Source organism: Carcharhinus amblyrhynchos, chromosome 24 (genome assembly GCF_965287045.1).
Source record: "Carcharhinus amblyrhynchos chromosome 24, sCarAmb.v2.hapA, whole genome shotgun sequence".
In the NCBI taxonomy this organism is placed as follows: domain Eukaryota; kingdom Metazoa; phylum Chordata; class Chondrichthyes; order Carcharhiniformes; family Carcharhinidae; genus Carcharhinus; species Carcharhinus amblyrhynchos.
The window spans coordinates 23,665,826-23,690,730 of NC_137347.1; the positions used below are offsets into that span (position 1 = coordinate 23,665,826).

General features: G+C 41.3%; 1 protein-coding gene across 4 annotated transcripts in view; it reads left to right on the plus strand.

The window, feature by feature from the left end:
- Window positions 1-6,969: 6,969 nt before the first annotated feature.
- srrm1 (serine/arginine repetitive matrix 1) overlaps window positions 6,970-24,905 on the plus strand; it is a 48,023-nt gene continuing 30,087 nt past the window's right edge. For all 4 annotated transcript variants that reach the window (XM_080211645.1, XM_080211647.1, XM_080211646.1 and 1 more), the window contains exons 1-2: window positions 6,970-7,039; window positions 19,742-19,831. In XM_080211645.1, the coding sequence (XP_080067771.1) occupies window positions 7,019-7,039; window positions 19,742-19,831 (111 nt within the window). In that variant the 5' untranslated portion in view covers window positions 6,970-7,018. The remainder of the gene's footprint in view (window positions 7,040-19,741; window positions 19,832-24,905) is intronic.

The following is a 24,905-nucleotide window of genomic DNA, read 5'->3' on the forward strand; positions in this document are numbered from 1 at the left end:
CCCCCTCCCCCATACCAGCACAAATCGATGAATCCCCGCAATGCCAACCTGTGCCAAGGGAAGTGCCCCCTAGCCAGGGGGGTGGGGGGGAGGGGTCAGTGCCTGGCCATATCCCTCTTTGCCAAGGGCTATAGTGATCTTTGCACTCCAGGGAGATCCCCACGACAGGTTCGTGTCTGGGTGAAGTTACTGTTAACTTTGCTAACATGATAAGAAAATCTTGTTGGGGGGGGAGTAAGTCTGGTAAGGGGGGTTTTAATTAGATTTAAATGATAGAAATCAATACAAATCAGGCCTATGATGGATGTGAACCTGAATATGTCACCAGCAAAGCTGATGAGAATCAGAAATCGCGATCTCCGTGGTGAGATTCGCAAATTTCAGGTTTCGCCAGAAATTGAGCCCCACCAGCATTCTCATGGTTGGAGAGTATGGGCTCAGCATCCCTTCCATAGAAAAATTATAGCTCTCTCCCATCTGCCTGTGTGAGTTGTACAATTGAAACAGCACTGTAAACTCAATGTGTTATTAATAAGCATTAATGTTGGGAGACAGCTGCTGTATATGATTAGGAAGTCTCACAACACCAGGTTAAAGTCCAATAGGTTTATTTGGTAATAGAGGCTTTCGGAGTGCTGCCCCTTTGGTGATTTGGTTCACAAACAGGACATATGTAGACACAGACTCAATTATAAGATAATGGTTGGAATGCAAGTCCTAACAGGTATATATACATATATATATAACAGATATATATAATTGATCAGCCTAAGGGTGGGTACCATGCTCATTTCCCCACACTGCTAGGTTTAACGCAGTTGCTCACAGGAACCTCCCGTTTTACTGCTCATGACTGATGCAATGCAAATGTAGACGAGTTGGTATTCTAGCTTGAAAATCAAGCGTTGTTTATTATGTCTGTTCTGTAGTTCCCTCTGGTGGGTCAACTGGGAATCAACTAATCACTTCTGACAGAGATTTGCAAAATTGGCATGCCAATTAAGGCCTGGATTTTTGGTCCCCATTCTGGAGCATGGTGTCAAGAAAATTCCCAACTCCACAAAGCTGACTTGGGAAAAGGTGCCTGGGGATGGCGGAGTGGAGGAGGGGCGGGCCGCGTGCGTTAACAAGGATTGGGCTGTCCACTCCTGAAAAGAGGGCAGTGACGGCCATAGATGCTGCCTGCTATGGTGGCAGGTTGTTTAAAAGGCTGGACTTGCTGCTCCTGGTCTTGTAGGAAAAACATGAAACTACAAGCTCAGTCTTTTGGCTAAGATCAAGTGTAGTATCAACATGCTGTACTTGGTTGAAGCCATTAGGTTACGTTTTAGCTTCATTTGAAGCAAATTTAAAAGCGGCATCTCGGCCTTTTGACTAAGATGCAAATGAGATCAAGCCTTGGAGGAGGTGCAATGCCTACTCCAATCAGCTTGGATCATGTAGATCAAGCCCAAGACAGGAGGTGAGAACCCTGTCTTGTCAGCTTGGATCGGGAATGTGTCAACTTGGTGAGACTCTGAATTGGACTTGATTTGATTGAATTGGATTAAATTTAAAAACTGAAACTACAAGCAGGTCTTGAGTCTTCACCGCTCACTCCATTTTCAAGTTTGCTGATGACACAACCATTGTGGGTCGGATCTTGAACGATAACGAGATGAAGTACAGGAAAGGGATAGAGAATCTGGTGAAATGGTGCGATGACAATAATCTCTCCCTCAATATCAATGAAAGAGATAGTCATTGACTTCAGGAAGCTTAATGGAGGACATGCCCCTGTCTACACCAATGGTGATGAAGTAGAAATGGTTGACAGCTTTATGTTTTTAGGTGTCCAGATCATCAACAACTTGTCCTGGTCCCTCCACACTGACATAGTGGTTAAGACAGTCCACCAATGCCTCTATTTTCTCAAGAGGCTAAAGAAATTCAGCATGTCCATTATGACTCTCACCAATTTTTATAGAAAAACCAAAGCTTCGTGTGGCTCCTGCTCTGACCAAAATCAAAAGAAATTACAAAGGGTTGTGAGCTTTACCAAGTCCATCACACAAACCAACTTCCCCATCTATTGATTCCATATACACTTCCTGCTGCATCAGAAAAGAAGCTAGCATAATCGAGGATCCCATGCACCCAGGACATACTTTCTTCCACCTTCTTCCTTCTACACCAGTCACTGAACATAAGCATGCAAGTGCAGGAGCCAATGAAGAAGGCAAATATTATGTTATGCCTTCATAGTGAGAGGATTTGAGTTCAGGAGCAGGAATAATTGGTGCAGTTACACAGGGCCTTGGTGAGACCACACTCAGAATACTGTGTGCAGTTTGATCTCCTTATCTGAGGAGGGATATCCTTGTTATGGAGGGAGTACAGCAAAGTGTACCAGACTGATTCTTGGGGTGGTGGACTGACGTACGAGGATGAAATTGAATTGGTTAGGATTATACATGCAGGAATTTAGAAGAATGAGGGAGGATCTCATAGAAACCTATGAAATTCTAACACGACTAGACAGGGAAGATGCAGGAAGCTTTTTCCCGATGGCGGGAAGTCCAAACCAGGGGTTACAGTCTGAGGATATAGGGTCAACCATTTAGGACTGAGATGAGGAGAAATTTCTTCAGCCAAAGAGTGATGAGCCTGTGAAATTCACTACTACAGAAAGCAGCTGTGGCCAAAACATTATTTGTTTTCAAGAAGGAGCTAGATATAGCTCTTGAGGGTAAAGGGATCAAAGGTTATGAGGGTAAAGTGGGAGCATATTACTGATTTGGATGATCAGCCATGATGATGATGAATGGCAGAGCAGGCTCAAAGGGCCGGATGGCCCTACTCCTGCTCCTATTTTCTAATTATCTATGTTTAAATGGTGAAAAATTGCAGAGTTCTGAGGCTCAGAGCAATCTTGGTATCAAAGTGCTTGAATCACAAAAGGCTAGTATACACATACAGCAAGTAATTAGAAAAGTTCAACAATTATCACTTATTGTGAAGGGAACTGAATACCAAAGTGGGGAGGTTATGCTTCAGTTGTACAGGACACTGCTGAGACCACATCTAGAGTACTGTATATAGTATTGGTTGCCTTATTGAAGGAAGGATGTAAATGTTTTAGAAGTAGTTCAGAGAAGGTTTACTAGACTAACACCTGGATTGGGCATGTTATCTTACGAGGACAGGTTAGGCTTGCATCCACTGGAGTTGAGAAGGGTAAGAAATAATTGAAACATAAAATATCCTGAGGGATCTTGACAGGGTGGATGTGGAGGGGATGTTTCCCCTTGTGGGAGGATTTAGATCTAGGGGGCCACTGTTTAAAAATAAGGGCACCCATTTAAGACGGAGATGAGAAGAACTTTTTTTCTCTCAGAAGGTACTGAGTCTTTGAAACTCCCTTCCTCAACAGACGAGTCTTTGAATGTTTTCAAGGCAGAGGTAAATAGATTATTGATAAACACAGGGGTGAAAAGTTACTGGGGGTAGACAGGATGTCACAGCCATGATTTTATTGAATTGTGGAGCAGACTCAAAGGGTTCTGTATGCCCGCTCCCAGTTTTTAGGTCACTGCTCAGGAAGTGTGGAAAAATATCCTGACAAAACATTGGATTGAACATCTTTTAATAATCCTTCAGGTGTGTGCAGGACAATGGGCCCTGGTATTGGCTGTTGTTGCACCAATTTTACACGAATAAAGCAGAAGTAACAGTGTCAGTTTCCACTTAAGAGCCCTCCAAGAGTGCAAACCTGAACTTTTCCAGGATCTCAGTATTTTCCAATTCTTTCCTCCATCCTACAGTCAATAGACATTTAAGCTACAAATTTAGAGCCAACAAATGTTGTCTCCTTCAGTTGCTTTGTCCCTCTATAAACATTTCTGTCCTCTTTTACAATGCTCCTTATAATCCACTTCTTTGACCAAGTCTTTGATCAATTGTCTGACCATCATTTGATATGATGTCAAATTTTGGTTGACAACACTCCCGTGAAGCACCTTGGGATGTTTCACTGTATTTAACTTGCTTTATAATGCAATTCATTGATATTGGTTGGTACTTCATGAACTGTCTAAAACTGAATTGTGGGGTGAAGTTTGCCTGTCCCACCCAATATGATTCCCTGGGAGCAGACCATACAAGTTCCAATGACCTCAGGCGGGATTTTCCAGATGAGTAGGGTCAGAAAATCCCATCTGTGGTTTCCAGGGTTGGCTGAGGTCTCCAAGTAAAATCCCAGCGGTTGTGTGAGCAATGGCTCAGTTGGTCGCACTCTTACCACCTGAATGAGAAGGTTATGGGTTTAAGTCTCAGTCCAGGGCTTGTGTATAAACATCAAGGCTGACATTCCAGGTATTGCAGGAGTGCAGCGCTGTAGCAAGTACTGTCTTTCACATGAAACATTAATCTGATGGCCTGTCTGCTCTCTCACGGGGATATAAAATATCCCATGGCATTATTTTGAAGAAGAGCTAGCCATGATGTCCTGACCAACATTTATTCCTCAGTCAACATCACAAAAACAGATTTCCTGGTCACATCACATTACTGTTGGTGAGAGTTTGCTGTGAGCAAATTGGCTGCTGTGTTTTCTATATTACAACAGCGACTGCACTTCAAAAGTACTTAGTTAACTATGAAGTGTTTTGAGATGTTTCATGATTTTTAAAACTGTCATATAAATGCTAATAATTTTTTTTAGCCATGTACCTGTGCTTCAGATTTTTAAAAATTCATTAATGGAACATGAGCAGAACTGGGAATAGAGGGATACACACGGATGGTCTAGTTAGAATCACATGATCGGTGCAGGCTTGGAGGGCCGAACGGCCTGTTTCTGTGCTGTATTGTTCTTTGTTTGTTTGTTTTTTGTATGATCGCCATTGGCTAGGCCAGCATTTGTTGCCCATTCTTAATTGCCCTTAAGAAGGTAGTGGTGAGCTGCCTTCTTGAGCACTGCAGTCCAAGTGGTGTAGGTACATCCACAGTGTTGTTAGGGAGGGAGTTCCAGCATTTTGACCCTGCGACAGTTAAGGATTGGCGGTATAATTTCAAGTCAGTATGGTGAGTCACTTGCAGGGAAACTTTCACATAGTGGTGATCCCAGGTATTTGCTGTCCTTGTCCTTCCAGATGGCAGTGGTCATGGGTTTGAAGGCGTTGCCAAAGGAATCTAGACGAGTTCCTGCAGTGCATCTTATAAATGGTACACACAGCTGCCACTGTTCATCAGCTGAATATTGAGGGAGTGAATGTTTGTGGGTGCAGGTCAAGGGAGCTGCCTTGTCCTGGATGGTGTTGGGCTTCTTGAGTGTTGATGGAGTTGCACTCATCCAGGTAAGTGGAGAGTATTCCATCGCACGCCTGACTTGTGTCTTGTAGAGTGGTACGGTGGCACAGTGTTTTAGTACTGCTGTCTCAACACGCCAGGGCTCTGGGTTCGATTCCTGGCTTGCGTCACTGTCTGTGCAGAGTTTGCACATTCTCTGTGAGTTTTCTCCAAGTGCTCCAGTTTCCTCTCACAGTCTGAGAGACACGCTGGTTCAGTGCAGTGGCCATGCTGAATTCTCCCTCAGTGTATCTGAACTGGTGCTGGAGTGTGGCAACAAGGGGATTTTCACAGTAACTTCATTGCAATGCTAATGTAAGCCTACTTGTGACAGTAATATATAAACTTTTAAAAAAGTAGATGGTGAACAGACTTTGGGGAGTCAGGAGGTGAGGTATTTGCCATGGGATTCCTAACCTTTGACCTGCTCTGATAGCCACAACAGTTAGATGGTGAGGTGAATGTCAAGTCTACTTAAACATGTGTTTTTTAGGACTATAGGGGAGACAATGGTGTATTGGTATTTTCGCTGGACTAGTAATGCTCTGGGCACCTGGGTTCATAATCCCACCATGGCAAATGGTGGAATTTGAAATCAGTAGAAAAAAAATCTGGAATCTTCTGATCATCATGAAATGATTGTCGGAAAAACCCATCAGGTTCACTCACCTCCTTTAGGGAAGGAAATCTGCCATCCTTATTTGGTTTGGCCTACATGTATCTCCAGAGCCACAGCAATGTGGCTGACTCTTAAATACCCTCAGGAATGGCCACGCAATTCAGGAGCAATTAGGGAGGGGTAATAAGCGCTGGCCCAACTAGCAACAGTAAGAAGCCTCACAACACCAGATTAAAATTAAATTAAAATTAAAGCCCCCCCCTTCCTCCTTGCTCCAGTTTTATTCAGAACTAAAGTTTCAATATTAATTAATTTCACCACCTAGTTATGCCTGGGGTGAAATTAATTAATTAATTTAGACTGAACGGATGAGCTGGGCATGCAAAAACAAATCTTAAAACAAATGGCGTTGTGAGACTTCTTACTGTGTTTACCCAAGTCCAACACCGGCAACTCCACATCATGACACCCCAGCTAGCAATACCAACACCCTCTGAAGTAAAAAAAACTATAATAGATTTTATTTTAAATTAATGCCATGGGAAGCAGCACCTCAAGTTTAAAGTTTATTTATGAGCGTCACAAGTAGTCTTACATTAACACTGCAATGAAGTTACAGTGAAAATCTCCTGGTCGCCACGCTCCTGCGCCTGTTCGGGTACACTATAGGAGAATTTAGCTCGGCCAACGCAGCTGAATATAGTTATTGTCAAGCTGCTGTGGCATTTCTAAAATGGGTTGCTTGTTTCTTTTCGCTAACTAAATCAACAAATGGATGCCGTATGTGACTGTGTAAGCAAATATTAACGATAGTGACTGACCGCGTCAGCACTCCTCAACGCACACAGAGCTCGGCCATTTCCGTCACTCGGGTGGCGCGTCCTCGACCATTTCCGTCACGAGGACACCGCGCGTCTTCGGCCATTTCCGTCACGCGGGCGGCGCGGCTTCGGCCATTTCCGTCACTCGGGCCGCGCGCTCTCGGCCATTTCCGTGCGCCGGAAGCCCCCCGAGAAGCGGGCGGGTAGACCGGAAGTGAGCGCTCAGACAGCCCCTCCACAGACAGACAAGATGGACGCGGGGTTTTTCCGCGTAAGTAAAGCAGCGGTCAAGTGAAGTCCTGCTCTTGAGCACGACTAGCAAGTTCCTCCGTTGTAGCGGTGGCCAAAACACTTCAGAGGGGACCGGCGGATCTGTTCCGGTGTTTTAAACGCATAAAACTCGGGTCTTTCTGCCTCGAACACACAAAGCTGCGGATTCGGCCTTAGCAACCGAGCGGGAATGAAAATGGCGGCGGGTGGCAGGCAGGCGTTTGGGGGGAACCGTGCTGTAAGATTTTGTTTTCGCCTCCCCAACTCATCCGCTCAGTCTAAATTAATTAATTAATTTATTTCACCCCGGGCATGACTAGGGGGCTTTATATTGAAACTTTAGTTGGGGATAAAAGCGGAGGAAGGGGGCGGCTTTAATTTTCCCGAGGAATTGACTCCACTGCGGCAGGCGGTGGAGGCGAAGGTTGACGAAGTGGCCATCCGATTCCGAAATGTTTTAACTGGAATCTTAATCGAGCCGTTTGAACTCACCCGTGCTTTGTGAATTTTGACTTTTTTTTTGGGGGGGTGACATTAAATGTGTCTTGGGGTCTAACTCAGTAACAACGCGCTCGCAAATTAGAGCGCGGTGTGGTTAGACTCAAACGTGGGCCCCGCAGGCAAGCGTGGAACTCGCTTGGGAGCGTAACTTGAAAATTACTTTCCAGCTCAATTTACACGAGTTATGCACATTCAACTAGACCCGTGACTAGATATAGCCCCCAAAGAACATTCATAAATATTTTCATATCGGTAATAACGTTGCTTTAATGTAGGGTACAGGTACACGGGAGTGAGTTAGAGTTACAATATACGCAGGATTTTTGATTTCCTTTGTAGCCTTTTGTGGAGCTCAAAATAGTTCCAGAAGTAAAATGTCGCCAACCTGTCGCAGTATTCTGTGCAAAGTTTCCCTTTGTTCTGAGTCGAGCATTACGCGATTGTTAAACCCCGAGCTCCACTGTTACAGATACAAGACACTTAAATACCTGCTTGAGTGTTGAATACAAATTGTGTGTAATGGAAACTGAGCACATGGCAATACTTTATTGAACCCGTGGAGACACCAAAACTCATTCGTCCCTTTCTATCATGGTATCGCGTCTTGGAGGATTCATTTTTGCTTTTTAGGCTGGAAAGTTGTAAAAGTTTCTTCGGCAAAATCTTATGTCATCAGTTTGTTACAAAATAATCCTTTAAGAAGAAATAAAAGCTCTCCAAGAGGTCTGGCAGCAGCTGTGAAGAGAAACATTCTAGATCTGTGATCTTTCATCAGAGCTGAGAAATGTTATAGGTTTCTAGCAAATGAGGCAGGGGGAAGAAAGTCGTCATGATGCAATGATGGGGCAAGTAAAGAAACTAGATGTAACTGGGGACATGTGATTGGCAGGATCATGAATGAAATCCAAAAGACAGCATATAAAGATATAAAAAAAAGGAGACAAAATGCATGATCTTAAAGGTTAAGTGACCAGTCAAAAGATAAGGTACTGTTCCTTGAACTTTTGGGACACGAAGCTGGAAAAGAAAGGTCAAGTAGTATGGTGGAGAATTAAAACAAGTGATTGAAAATTTGGTCCCACTTGTGAATTGATAATAGAAGTTTCACAAAGAGATTCCTCAGACTGCACTTGGTTTCATCGCAGAAGAGATTGCATCATGAATACAGTACATTAAATTTGAAAGAAATACAAGTAAATTTGTTCATCACCAGGCAGGTGTATGGGGCTTCAGATGGTGAGTGGATTTGGTGAAAGGACGGGTGTTGCATTTTCTATTATAAAGGGAGGAGCATAATGGAGATGACTCAAATGGCAGATCAGGCTGTTGCCAAGAGAACAGTCCTCTTGGCATGCTTAAATAGGAGTGAATGGGATGGTATGTTTTGGAGATGGTGCAGAAAGAGATAATCCATTGAACATAGGTTGGTGGAAGCTGAGTGGGAACCCTATCATGGTTCTGGGAGAGTGGGTAAGGCATCAGAACAGGAGTACATGGAATGAAACAAAACATTGAGGGGAATCCTCAGTTGAGGAAAAAGGACATATTGATAGTGCAAATGGAACAGATGCAAAGGGAAACTGGGAGATTGGATTAGAATCTGATATGAGAAAGTGTAGTTAAGGTACCTAATGGGAGTCAGTGGGCTTTTAGTGAATACTGGGTTAGAACAAATGTTCTAGAATTGGAAATTGAGAAGTTTGATATATTGGCAATGGAAAGATGGGAGAACTGTGGAAATTGGGCAGAAAGTCAGTGAAATTTTCCAATTCTGGGTGTGAGCGAGAAACAGCACTGATGTAGTCATCAATGAAAGAAGTTTGGGGAGGTGGGGTGGGGAGGCTACAGAGGACTAGAACGTTCTTTGTATTACACACAAGGCAGGCATGGCCAGGACCTATGTGAGTGCCCAGAGTAACACTGGGAACTTTGCAACCCTCACAACACAGTTCAACAACTTTAGATCATATCCTTTACTTCCGTTTTGGCTTTTTTTGCTGATTTTTTTTTTGTTTTTCCCCATTTACTTATGGATGGCGGCTATTTCTGATCCTGCAGTTTATATATTCCCCCCACCCCACCGACATACTTTAATTTTATATTACGTTATCAGTCACTTTGGTCTTGTACCAAGAACACTTGTCATCTGAACTCTCCTCATCTCTGTCCTCATCTTTACCCTATCACTGACTTTCCCTTTTGTCCTTTTAACTGCTCACTTTCTCAAAATTATTTGCGTTTCTAATGAAAGGTTGCAGGCTTGGAGCCCTGTTTTTCCCTTGCCACAGGTGATGTGACATCTGTTCAGTATTCCCAGTATTTTCTGTTGATTGGTTCTCATCTCCAGCATCTGTAGTATTTTCTGTATTATAATCTGTATTATAGTTCAGCTTTCAAAAAGGATGAACAAGTTTTGACCAAAATCTTAAATTTACAGGCGATTATGTGTTTCCTTTGACCTCTTTTAAAATTATAAAACTTTGCAGTCTTGGTTACAGCCACAGTCTGAGTTAGCAAAATGTACAATTGCCTCCTTCCCTGATCCATGAATTTTGCATCTAAAGCTTTGCTGGTATTTAATATTTGACATATTTAATTAGGTTAACCAACTTGCACATGTAGAATGTGTTTTTAAAAAAAAGGTAAATTAGAGGTGTAAAGAAAAGTGTAATGCTGGGTCAGATAAAGGTTTGACCAAAAAAAGCATGGTTGTAGAGCTGAGTCTGGGGTTGATTGTAGAGCTCGAAGTTTAAAGGTGGGAAGTGATGAGCTAAGGGGTTAAAGCACAAAGAGAATTTTATATGTGTCGTTTCAGCCAGTGTGGGTTCTACAGGACATGATTTATGGATGAGTGCCCACTGGTAACAAAAAGGCAAAATGAAATAAAGACAGAACATGCTGGAAATCCCCAAGTATGGCAGCATCTGTAGAGGGAGTAACAGAGTTAACATTTTAAAACTATAGATATGGGCAGTATAGCTTGGAATAGGTTGAAGTTTATGGTGGATGGAAGATAAGACCCGCCACAAGAATATGGTAATACTGAAGTCTTTAGGGGATGAAAAGGGCATGGTTGTTAGTGGGCAATTTCAGTGGACAAAACTGGCAGGTGGACGTTGATGTGGGGCAATGTCAGGTCATCCACTTTGCCTCTGAGAATAAGAAATTAGAATGTTTTCTGAATACTGAGAGACAAAGAACTGGAGAAGTGAAGGCAAATAGTATACACATCTCTAAAAGCTAGTGCATAGGTACAAAAGACACATCAAAATAGCCAGTGGAATTCAAAAAAGTAAGGGTGTGATTTTTCAGTCGTACATGCCCATGTCAGATCCCATCTAGAGTACTGTTACCTTTTGGTGCGATGTTTCAGGAAGGACAAATTTGCCTTGGTGCAAGTATGATGCAAATTTGCCAGGGTATCAGGGCTTAACTAGTTAAATTGAGAATAGATTGCATGAATATGGCTTGTATTTCTTTGAGTTTGCCGTGACTCAGTTGGTAGCGTTCTTGGCTGTGTGTTTATAAGGATTTTTGCGTTCGAGTGTCGCTGCAAATTTGATATGTAATCAAGTCTGATACTTCAGTGCATACTGATGGATTGCTATATTGTCAGACGTGTCATCTTTTAGTGAAGCATTAAACTGAATTCTCACTTGTCCCCTCGAGTGGGCATAAATTATCCAGGTTATTATGTATCCCTCAGTCAACATAACTAAAGCAGATTATCTGGTCATTCTCATTACTATTTGTGAGACCTTGCTGTGCACAAATTACTACGTTTCCTACATTTAAATGTTACTTTAAGGGTGTCCTGAGGTTATGAAACGCATAATAGGTAAGTAAGCAAAATAGGTAAGTTTTTTTTGAGTTTGGGATAAGGGCTGATATAATTAGGGTACCTAAAATGATTGAGATTTTGGAAGGTAGATACAAAAAAACTGTTTTCTAATTAAGCAGTCTAGAATGAGAGAGCATAATTTAAAATTAAGGCCATTTAGGAATGAAATTACATGTTTTCACGCTATGTAGTGCTAACCTGGAACTGGCTGTGGATACTGGATAAATTGCAATTTTCAAGACACATTGATGTGTATTTGTTAGATATCAGATATGGAATGAAGCTGGGTAAAATGGAGCCAAATGATGGGCCAAATGACCTTTTGCACCAAATTTTGTGATCTAATTTGCATGGGTACAAGAAACTGAATAGCTTTTTCTCATGTTCTTATGTAAGTAGTGGTCTTTTTGGTGGTAAAGAAGTGGGATTATGCTGGAATTGTCATGTAGTTCATTTTGAAGTGGGGAGGGGAAGCGTGTGGAATTGATGATGGTGCAGTTTGTGGCAGGGACCACAGTTGATAGCTTTGGTCCTTCAGGATTTAACTAGAGGAAAGTGGAACTGATTGAGGTTGACAGCTCAAGTATTAGGTGGCGAGGTAGCCCAGTGATTAGCTCTCCTGCCTCAGCGCCAGGGACCTGAGTTCAATTTCCAGTTTGGGTTGCTGTCTGTGGAGTTTGCACATTCTCCCTGTGTCTGCATGGGTTTCCTCCCACAATCCAACATGTGTGGGTTAGGTGGATTGGCCATGTTAAATTGTCCCTTAGTGTCAGGTAAACTAGCTAGAGTAAATGCTTGGGGTTATGGGAGGGATTGCGGTTGGTGCAGACTTGATGGGTCATATGGCCTCCTGCACAGTAGGTTTCTATGACCGAAATAGTTCAGAAAGGTAGAACTGGACAGCAACAGTTCACCCACTGCTACCTTTTTAGTTTGTAAATGTTGAACTTCTCTAATCTGTTGTAATGTATTATCTCATTAATGTTGGTGGATTGTATTGCTTGTGTCTAATGCAACTGTATCCTTTTTGTGAATAACGTATTCATGTGTGGTCTGGCCAGTGTAATATAAAGCATATCCATTATAGATTTGTTCTGCCTTCACATTGTTAGTCATTTTAATTGCATTGTCACATTGTATGTTGAAAGGGACATGCAACACTTACACCCAAGACTTGTTCCAAATCTTCGTGAGTTGATTTATGTTTTGTTCATTGTATGCTGATATTCGCCAAGTCTTCTCTATTCCCACTCCAGTTAGTGAGCCATGCTATGATGCAAATTCTCGATGAATGTCTTCATATACTAGTCCATGTTGTCTCGATTAGTGCCTCAAATATTATTAGGGCATCATCAATTGTGTGTCATATTACTAGGTACACCGGCAGCTTTCTTTCAGCGGCAGTCTGTGGATCACAGTCCTGAACGTGATTTTCTTTAATTAAAAACAAAATACTATGGATGCTGGATTCTGAAACAATATCAGAGAATGTTGGAGGTACTCAGCAGATCTGGCAGTGTCTGTAAGGAGAGAAAACAGTTAATGTTTTGAGTCCGTATGATTCTTCAGAGTTGATGGGAGGGAGAAAAGTGTTTGATTACATACGAAATAAGAAGGGGTGGAGTAGCTTGAGCAGAGTGATGGTCAACAATTACTGGGAGCTAGAAAAGATTGTAGCAAAGATGTAGCAAACTTAAGAACAAATGGCAGATGCCTAGTGGTGCTGATGGGGGAGCAGATGGTTTGCTTTGGGACAACAAATGTTTGGATATAATCTGAAAAATGTTAAGATGGAGGAGCAAAGTCGCAGTATAAAGTTGTTGAACTCAATCTTGAATCCAGACAGCTGTAACATGCCCAAATGGACGATGAGGTGGTGCTCCTCCAGTTTGCGTTGGGCTTCACCAGAGGATTTTTTGTAAACATTTTTAACCAGCTTTTGTGAACCTCAACACATTTATCATGCACACTTCTATTTTAGCTGAAATTAGAGTAGGACTGCAACTGCATTTAGAACTTCTTGACTTTTGTGGATTGGTGCAATACCACCCATTGTATTTTGGTCATTCATTCATTTGTTAGGTAAAATCTGGCCCTATATCTTAAACTGAAAGACTGAAGTTTATAAACGTTAATAGAAATGTTGAGACAATATTTGTAGCCTTTAACTCACTCCTATGTACCTATATAATATCTAGCATATTTCATGTGTAGCAATTGCATTTTTTATTGCAATGACTTTCTGACATTTTTTCCCTAAGTCATTGGTGTTCACTTCAAACTGCTCAATAAAAAGTGGCAATCCACTTAATTTTTAAGTTCAGTTTTGTGAATCAAAATTCAGAGGATAGTTTGAGGTTTGTTGTTCTGGCTTCTTATTAATCAGAATTCCTTTCTCTTCCACTGATCAGATTACAAGACAGCATTAACCATAAGGTATCCTCTATAATTTATATACTGAATATATATTTTCTTTTAAATGCCCTTATTATAACAGTGAGCTGTTTAGGCAGTGTGTTGTAAAATGGTAATACAGTTGATTGTTATGTATAAAAATGCATGGTATTGTGTGATTAATATTTTGGTAGTAAATTAGTTTTGAATGCAGGTATATGGATTATTCCTTTAGTGAAGACTCATTAAATGTTCTCTTGTTTGATGGCATATTAGCAATCTTAACAATATGTCATTCAGATTTATTTTATGGCTTATTTATTTAATGGCTATTGCCATTAGCTATTATAATTCTTTTCAATGATGAAAGTTAGGATTTTTTGAGCTGGATTTTATATTTATATGTAATGAAATATTAAGTTTTTGATTTGATTTTAGCCCTATAACTTCACTGCAGTTTATATATTCTTTATTGCATCCTTCTTACCGTTATTACTGGTAGTTCTTCTGGGTTACTGTGACCTTATTTTCTGTAAAGATGGTATTGTTTCTGTGCAAATCTTGCCTTTTGGGACATTTAGATCATGGTTTAAATTAGAATCTTATATGATGCTCTATTTCTTGCCAGCAGTTTTTAAGCAAAAGAAAATTCTAACTAAGCTGGTTAGCAGTCATAGAAGACCTCTACATATGTGGAAGTAGTGAATATAATTTGCATCTACAACTGTTTTTACTCAATATGAAGAGACAGTGGGTATGTTTGAATGTTTATTTAGGCTCTGACAGTTTGATGAATGTTGTTTCAGAATTCAGAAAGGTTTGACCAACCTGGGAATTGTTAAATCACAAGAATAAGATAGAAATCTTATTTTGGGGAAGGAATAATCTTTTATTACAATAATGAATGAAGCACCTTTGTACATTCAGCTTATTGTTCTTATCTCAAGTAGAGCTCAGGCAAGAAACGAGAGCTCTCCATTGAATTCTAGACTTTTTGATGTTCCATTTCCTATACTAGCTATCCTTGAAACTTTGCTGATTAGGTTTATCAATATGTTATGCCGTAAACCCACAAGCACAAGTATTGGACTATCTGTTTCGGTCATTTGTTTAAGGCACCTTACAGACAGAGGTGATGTTTCATCCTATTGCCTTTGTCAAATCCTCATTTCGTGGATACAAAGTCATTGGAAACTGACTCGCACTGTTACCATGTGGAAGTTTAATTTACATTGTCATGCTGCTTTTTCAGTTTTCATTGAGTGCTGATTTCAATTTGAAGCTAATTTTTTCAAATTGTGCTGCCTCAATTTATTGGAAATTGTCAAATATTTTCTGCATCCATGTAATCTTGTTACCGTGCTGTAACATTGATAACTTGCTTGTTTTGCACATTTTTATCCCATCAGTAGAGCAAAATAACTTTGTTTTAACCTTCTAAACCACATGTTTAAAAATGTACAAAACTGTTTCATTTGAAGAGCTTCCCAATGACTCAACAAATTGGTCCACTAAGTAAGTGAATAATGCCAACCAAGATTATCTCAGCTTTGATCCCATTTCCTTTAATGATCTTTGATAGTGTTATAATTGGCCTTAGCTTCCATAATTTGGGCAGTGCTATTGTTTGGATGTTTTGTTGTTTCCTGTGGGCTAGAACATGTTGTTGAGACTTGTGTACAAATTAATAGTTTGTCAGATAAGGTGTTGAATTTTTTCTGTAACTTTATCCCAGTTAGTATCTTAGGTCAGGGGGAGAAAAGAGGAGGAATTCTGGTATTTTCAACTTGGTCCTTCAAACATTACGTATTAATATTTCAATTTGAATTCCACGATGGAGCAACATTGAGCAAGGCCGTGTGGAATGAAACCAGATAGGACAGAAGATCTAATTTGTCTTTGTTATATTGGCTTTGTATTACTATTTATATTTCATTAGCGTGTAGTAGAGAGCGTACCTTCAATCTGAAGGTCATGAATTCGAGGCCTATATGGTGTCAGTTGTTGTTGGTTGAATACTAGATGGAACCTTTTGAAGGGGAAAAACTTACGATTGATCTTTAGTTTGGAAGCATAGTTGTAGATGACATCTAGAGGAGCTCTGGAAAACTTGGTAGCTAGACGGTTGCATAGTTTTTATTCTACTATGTGAGGTCTTCTATAACAAAATTATATAACAAAATTAATTTGCAAGTTTTTAGATGTCTGTAGGTGGGGAAAAAATCTGACAAGAATTTGGATAGATACATGCAGTCATATTTGGATGGAGTGCAGTCATATCCATCTTACGGAACACCTGACTTAGGAATGTTACATACCAAGATAGGATGCCAGATCTTGCAAATGTGCAATCATTCAACATTGGTGTTCTCTTTGAACAAAAAAATCTACCATGTTCCCCAAACTAGGATCAGGAACATGAATCTAGAGCTCTTAATATCTAGAGATGTCTAGAAAATGAAAATTAGTTCAGAGAAGTGCCATCCAAAAATCTAACTGTTTAGATAGACATGGCTGCATGTTGTCATTAGCAAATGCAAACAGGTCTTGTGACTCCCCTTTCTGCTACACTGGCTGACCTGATAACGGCAGCATTCAACGTATCATTAGCTCCAGGCCTCTTGGTCTGGGTGGAGATTGGTTCCCATTTCTGATCAATATTCAGTGACTCAGTGTTGGAAAGTTTGTGTGCAGTCATGTACAGGGAAAGGATTCAGCATGGTTGTGTTCCATTCTATAGTGCAATGGTTTGCTGATATTGTCTAGGTTCACAGCTAATGAATGTACATCTGGTTAAGCTATCAGAGTACTGCCAGTACCTCATGGAAGTGTATTTGAGCAAGAATAATACTTTGGGAAAGCAGGAGATAAAATTGTAATAGGGAGAATGAATAAAAAGAAGCTGCAATTCATTGGTGCATTGATAATGATTTGAGATTGGGTCCATCTGTGCGACAACTGGCTCATTTTGTATATAAAACAGTGACTGGCAAGAATTCATAACTCCTTGCCAAAAAGATATTAAGGTCTGAGCAAAATACAGTTTCTACAACTAGCAGTTACTTTTTGAAGTACAATCAAAGGCAAAACAAATCGATGTGTCACAAACAGAATAGCTTAGCATTTCACTTTGAATAATTTAAGATTTCTGTTGCAGTTCAGGACGATATCATTTCTCAGCTGTGTTCAACTTAGTGTAGCATCTGTTATCAATGCCAAAGGTTATGAGACGTGCTTGGTGTTTGTCTGGTTCAATTTATTCAGTGAAGCAGTGATTGCTACTGAATATTGCCTGTTTTCAAGCCATACATTTAAAATCCATATATAAGGTGCATTTCCTATGGAAGAATACAAATGCTCCAACTATTAAGTTTAATTGAAACATTTCCCTGGTATGCATCTTCCTGATTATTTCCCTTGAAATCCCAATGAAAAGTTTGTGCCAATGGCACCTAGAAGCAATGTAAATGCAAATTTAACGTAATTTGCCAAAAGAATCTGAGGCGAGGTGAGAATTTATTTTACACAGCAAGCTGAGAATCTGTTTTACCCAGTGAGGTATGATCTGGAAGGTACTGCTTGAAAGGGTTGTGAAAGATTTCTATAATTTTAAGAAGGAAATTGGATAAATGCACGAAGGAGAGTAGGAAAAGTGTGTGTGTGTGTGTGTTGGGGGGGGAGGGGATGCTAATTTGATAGCCCTTTTCAAACAGCAGGGCTCCTCCTTCTGAGCTTTATGATTTTGTGAAGTGAACAAGCTAATCTAAGACAGGTTCCATTGTATCTGCAGTAACTGGTCTGTGGCCATCTTGGTTACCTTGCAGCCTTATAACAGGTGTATTTTTGCAGAATTATGCACTTCAAATCATCATGACAGCAGTTGGACTCCTTGAACAGTGTTTGATGAGAATCTAACACTTAGACATTCTCTTCCTTCAATCTTCCTTTTCCATGTAAAATGCTCAGACTACGAAACCTTACATCGAGAGTAAGAATCTCACTATCATATCAGTTTTAAAGCATTATTTCATGCAGTTTGAAACATGTTTGCATTTGGATTTAGATAAACATGCTTGTATAAGAACAGAAGAAATAGGAGCAGGAGTAGGCCGTCTAGCCCCTCGAGCCTGCTCCACCATTCAATATGATCATCGCTGATCTGATAGTGGTTCAGTTCCACTTGCCCACCTGCTCCCCATAACCCTTAATTCCCTTATTGATCAACAATCTATCTATCTGTGACATAAACACATTCAACGAGGTAGCCCCTACTTCAATGGGCAGAGAATTCCAAAGTTTCACTACCGTCTGGGAGAAGAAGTTCCTCCTCAACTCTGTTCTAAATTGTCTCCCCCGTATTTTGAGGCTGTGCCCCCAGTTCTTGTTTCCATTTTAAGTGGAAATAACCTCGCTGCTTCTACCCTGTCTAGCCCCTTCATTATCTTATATGTCTCTATAAAATCTCCCCTCAACCTTCTAAACTCCAATGAGTACAGGCCCAGTCTACTCAATCTCTCCTCATAAGCTAACCCCCTTATTTCCAGAATCAACCTGGTGAACCTTCTCTGCACCCCCTCCAAAGCCAATATGTCCTTTCTTAAATAAGGGGACCAAAATTGTACACGGTACTCCAGGTGTGGCCTCACCAGTACCCTGTACGTTTGCAGCAAGACCTCCCTGCTTTTATACTCCATCCCTCGCGATAAAGGCCAATGATTTTGTATCCTAAATTTGTCTCTAATGATTTCAAATAAACACAGATGAGTTGATCAGCCTATAAAACTAGAACTATACAATATTTACATTTGAAATAGAACTTCGAAACTTGTGATCTCTACCCACAATTTAGTAACTTTGTGTAAAAATGTTAGTTATATACTAACAATTATGGGTTATCACTTAACAGCATCGATTACAAACCATGGTTGCTTTTATACCATTGTGGATGTTATTATAAAGGAAAAGTCTAGCATTTATGCTTTGAGTTTATTGAATTGCTGTCTGGAAGTTACCAATTCCTTGTGGAAAAATGTTGCCCCAGAAATATGCCAGGCTTTCACCAACTTTCATGATGTTATTTGACCTAATTTGGTATTTTGCCAAGTTCATTCACTATTAGCCCCAAAAGCTTTAGGTTATGAAATCTGCATGAGGGTTCAGTCATGCTTCTAAATTTTTATATGTTATAGTTTAATAAATCAGCTGATGTTTCTGTAAGTTTATTTGAACTGTGGTGTAAAAATGAATGGTTACATTAGTTTGTTTTATTGGTTAGCTGCCTGAATCTGTTCTCTGGTATTTTGATGCCTTAAGAGTTATGATCATTATATTGGGCTGTATCTTGCTGACACAAGGCATCTCGTACATGTCTTAGTTTTCCTGCATCCTTCAGCTCAGAACGTTTGTGCTGTAGCTTGCTGGACAAATGAGCATTGTGGTGAGTGTAGTAAAGGCATCTAGCATCTCTGAATGGTGGAACAAGCTGTCCACCTCCTTAACCAATGAGTTTGAAGGCCTGAGAAATGGAAAAAATGGTGGAGGATAAATTACAGTGGGTGAGTTGGAGTCAAACGGGTGAAGTAGGGAAGGAAAGGAATTTGGATTAGGAGTGAGAAAAATGAAAGCAAAAGAAAAGTGTACTGAATTTTAAGTTCACCATTTTTAAAACTTGCCAGCAATTGTCTACATGTAGAAATGAGTTTTTAGCCAGAATGATTGAAAAGCATTGCATTAATAATTCTAATATCATTAAAAGAGTGCCAATACTTTGAATCACCAGACTTAATTTTTCATGGAATGTTTAATGGACAATTATGCACAAAAATGGCTTGTGCTTTTTCAGTAAGATCCCGTTCTTAATTTCCGACAGTCTGTTATTGGCAGGCGGAATAATGTTGTCATCCTATTTAAAATGTAATTTCACAATATCTAAGATGCTGTACTTAGTAATTTTTGTTTCTTTTATAGGGAACTAGTGCAGAGCAAGACAACCGTTTCAGCAACAAACAGAAGAAACTCCTAAAACAGTTGAAATTTGCAGAATGTCTTGAGAAAAAGGTAATGTATTCTAATTTTAGCTTTGCACTTTAATTCTGTACGGCTACCACAGCTTGCATATATATTATGCCTTTAACATAGTAACGCATCATGAAGTGCTTGACAAAACTGGCTGAGGAAGTAATTTTTAATGAATGCCTAATGGAAGCAGAAGAGAGGCAGGAAGGTTTGGGGGTGGTGGTGGGTGTTCCAGAATTTGCAGCTAAGTTGCTGCTGGGCTTGAATAATTTACAATCTATATTAATGTCTTGGGTGAAGGGATTGACTCTGTTGTACCCAGATTTGCTGTGATAGATAAATAAGAAAACCAACTGCAGAAGATACAAAACGTCAACCAAGGGCTATAGATCGGTTAAATGAGTGGGCAAAAATTGGGCAGATATAATGTGCCACTTTGGCAGGAAGAACTGAAAAGCACTGTTATTTAAATTCTTTCAATTAAGAGTAAGGGAGTGCCAGGAACATTCCTAAGAAAAAAATGAGGTGTTAGCCTTGTGAAGCTACAACACAGGACTCATTTTGTGCCAAACAATATAAACAGCAAGTAATTGAGATAAGCAATTTAGCAACCAGTGAATCAGATCTAAGTCCTGCAGCTCTGCCACATCCAGCCGTAAATGATGATGGACAATTAAACAACTCACTAGTGAAGAAGGCTCCGTAAATATCCCCATCCTTGATGATGGAGGTGCCGAGCACATCAGTGCAAGTGGTTGACGCATTTGCAACAACCTTCAGCCTGAAGACCTATGTGAATGGTCCATTTCGGCCTCCTCTGGAGGTCCCCAGCATCACAGGTGCCAATCTTCAGCCAATTCGATTCACTTCATGTGATGACAAATGGCTGAAGGTGCTGGGATTCTGCAAAGGCTATGGGCCCTGACAAGATTCCAGCACGATTTGTGCTCCGACACTTGCCATGCCCCTAGCCAAACTGTTTCAGTACAGTTGTGACACAGCATCTGCGTGGCAATGTGGAAAATTACTCAGGTATGTCATGTACAAAAAAAGCAGGACATGTAAAATCCAACAAATTACTGCCCCATCGATCTCTTCTCGAGCAGTAAAGCGATGGAAGGGTTTTATTAAATATTACTATCAAGCAGTACTTATTTAGCAATAACCTGCTCACTGATGCTCAGTTTGGATCATTCATGACTGCATTACAACCTTGGTTCAAACATGGACAAAAGAGCTGGATTCCAGTGGCGAGAGTAGCTACCCTTGACATCAAGGCAGCATGTGACCAAGTGTGGCATCAAGGAGCCCTAGCAAAACTGGAGTCTGAGAATCGGTAGGAAAGCCCTCTGCTGGTTGGTGTCATTCATGCCTGACACAAGGGAGGATGAGTGTGGTGTTTGGAAGTTGATCATCTCCGTTCCAGGACATCACTTCAGGAGTTGTTCCTATGCTCAACCTTTTTCGGCTGCTTCATCAACGACCTTCCTTTCATCATAAGGTCAAAGTGGAGATGTTTTCTGGTAATTGCACAATGTTTGGTACCGTTCACTATGACTCAGGTGCAGCACAACTTGGACAATATCCAGGCTTGGGCTGGCAAGTAACATTTGCGCCACCCATGTTCCACTCAATGACCATCTCCAACAAAAGAGAATGTAACCATTGCCCCTTAGCATTCAATGTTATTACCATTGCTGAATCTCCCATTATCAAAATCCTGGGGGTTACCATTGATCAGAGACTGAACTGGACAAGCCATATAAATACTGTGGCTACAAGAGAAGATCAAAGGCTGAGAATCCTGCAGCATGTAACTCATCTCCTGACTCCTCAGAGCCTGTCTACAAACTGTAAGTCAGAAGTGTGATGGAATAGTCTCCTCTTAACTAGATGAGTACAGCTCTAACAACACTGGAAGTTTGACAACATCCAGGATAAAATGGCCTGCTTGACTGGCACCTCTTCCACAAACATTCACTTCCTCTGCCATCGATGCACAGTGACAGCAGTGTACCATCTACAAGATGCACTGCACGAACTCACCACCACTCCTTAGGCAGTACCTTCCAAAACCCATGACTGCTATATCTAGAAGGACAAGGGCAGCATATGTATGAAAGTTCCCCTCCAAGTCACTCACCATCCTGACTTGGAAATATATTGCCATTCTTTTGCTGTTTCTGGTCAAAATCTTAGAACTCCCTTACACCACGAGGCTCAAGAAGACAGCATACCACCACCACCGTCTTGAGGCAATTTGTGATGAAATAGAGGTCATTTGCCCCATCGAGTCTGTTCCGATCACAATCCCACCCAGGCCCTATCCCTATAACCCCACACGTTTACCCTGCCAATCCCCCTGACACTAGGGCTAATTTAGCACGCCAATCAACCTAACCCGCTCATCTTTGGTCTGTGGGAGGAAGCTGGAACACCCAGAGAAAACCCACACAGACATGAGGAGGAAGCGCAGACATTCAATCACGGCCGGAATTGAACTGGGTCCCTGGTACTGAGACAGCAGTGCTAACCACTGTGCCACCATACTGCCCACAAATGCTGGCCTAGTTAGCGATACCCACAACCCATTAATGAATTCTTAAAAATGGAAAGAGTCTGAAAAATGCTATATGTCCATGAATCTCAAAAAAGCAGCATGTAGGTACAGCAAGTAATTGAGAAGGCAAATGGAACATTTACTTTCATTGCAAGGAACATGGAGTATTAAAGTAAGAAAGACTTGCTGCAACGGTGGTGTTTTGCTGAGACCAAACTTGCACTTTTGTGTGGAGATTTGACTCTCTTTCAGTAAGGACACCAGAATTGCATTGAAGGCAGTTCAAAGAAGACTTCCCAGGCAGATTCCTGGGATGAAGGAAAAGTTTAGCAGGATGGACCGACACTCATTGGAGTTTAAAAGAGTGGGAAGTGATCATACTGCAGCATAAAAGATTCTTAGCAGTCTTGACAGGGTAGATGTTGAGAGGATGATTTCTCTTGTAGGAGATCCTAGAACGGGCCACAATTTCAAAATAATGCTTCTCTAAAGATGGAAATAAGAAATTAATCTTTGGAATTCTCTTCCCCAGTGAACAATGTAGGCTGGGTCGTTGCATATGTTCAAGGCTAAGTTACAGATTTTTGCGAAGGGAGTTGAGGGTTAGGACGGCCAGGCAGGAAAGTGGAGTTATGGCCACATCAGGTCAACCACAGTTTTATTAACTAGAGTTGAATGCCTATTCCTGCTCTTACCTTGTGTTTTTATGACTAAACCAATTGGAATCATAGCTGTTAGTTGAGGGATTAAAATCTGGGATGCACAAGACACCAGTACTGGAGGCCTGCAAGGTTGTAGGGCTGTAGCGATTTGGAGGGGCAAACCTGTGAAAGGATCTGAAAATAAGGATAAGACTTCTTAATTTTCAGTGTTGTAATACTGGGACCCAGATTCAGTTGGTGAGCTTGGGTGTGGTGTGTATATGGAACTTGAGTTAGTGTATGGGTCAGAACTTTGGATAAGCTCAAGGTTATGTACATGCAAATTGGAGGATGGGAGGTTTTCCACGAGAGCTTGAAATAGTCAAGTCTAAAGAGAACAAAGGCAAGTGTGATTTTGGCTGCAGATAGAACATAGAAAAACTATAGCACAAACAGGCCCTTCGGCCCACAAGTTGCGCCGATATCCATACCTACTAGGCTTACCTATAACCCTCAATTCTATTAAGTTCCATGTACTCATCCAGAAGTCTCTTGAAAGACCCTATTGAATTTGCCTCCACCACCACCGACGGCAGCCGATTCCACTCACCCACCACCCTCTGAGTGAAAAACTTACCCCTGATATCTCCTCTATACCTTCTCCCCAGCACCTTAAACCTGTGTCGCCTCGTAGCAGTCATTCCAGCCCTTGGAAAAAGCCTCTGAGAATCCACCCGATCTATACCCCTCAACATCTTATACACTTCTATCAGGTCATCTCTCATCCTTCGTCTCTCTAAGGAGAAAAGACCGAGCTCCCTCAACCTATCCTCATAAGGCATGCCACCCAATCCAGGCAACATCCTTGTAAATCTCCTCTGCACCCTTTCAACAGCTTCCACATCCTTCCTGTAATGAGGCGACTAGAACTGAGCACAGTATTCCAAGAGAGGTCTGACTAGGGTCTTATAAAGATGCAACATTATTTCCTAAACTCAATCCCTCGATTGATGAAGGCCAGTACACCATATGCCTTCTTAACCACATCCTCTGCCTGCGAGGCCGATTTAAGAGTCCTATGGACCTGGACCCCAAGGTCTTTCTGATCCTCTACACTGCTAAGTGTCTTACCCTTGATATTATACTCCTTCATCCCATTTGACCTGCCAAAATGTACCACTGCATGTTTATCCGAGTTGAAGTCCATCTGTCACTTCGCCGCCCAGCCTTGCATCCTATCAACGTCATGCTGCAACCTCTGACATCCCTCCAAACTATCTACAACACCACCAACCTTTGCGTCGTCGGCAAACGTAGCAACCCATCCCTTCACTTCCTCATCCAGGTCATTTATGAAAATTACAAACAGCAAGGGTCCCAGAACAGATCCCTGGGGCACTCCACTGGTGACCGACATCCATGCAGAAAAAGACCCATCTACAACCACTCTCCACCTTCTGTGGGCAAGCCAGTTCTGGATCCACAAGGCAACAGTTCCTTGGATCCCATGCCCTCTCACTTTCTCAAGAAGTCTTGCATGGGGGGACCTTATCGAATGCCTTGCCGAAGTCCATATAAATCACATCTACTGCTCTTCCTTCGTCACTGTATTTAGTCACATTTTCAAAGAACTCAACCAGGCTCGTAAGACACGATCTGCCTTTGACAAAGCTGTGCTGACTACTATTGAGCATACTAAACTTTTCTAAATGTTCATAAATCCTATCCCTCAGAATCTTCTCCATCAACTTACCAACCACTGAGGTTAGACTCACCTTTTGGTAATTTCCTGGGCTATCCCTATTCCCTTCCTTGAATATAGGAACCATATTCGCAATCCTCTGGAACCTCTCCCGTTTCCATCGACGACGCAAAGATCATCGCCAGAGGTCTGCAATCTTTTCCCTGGCCTCCC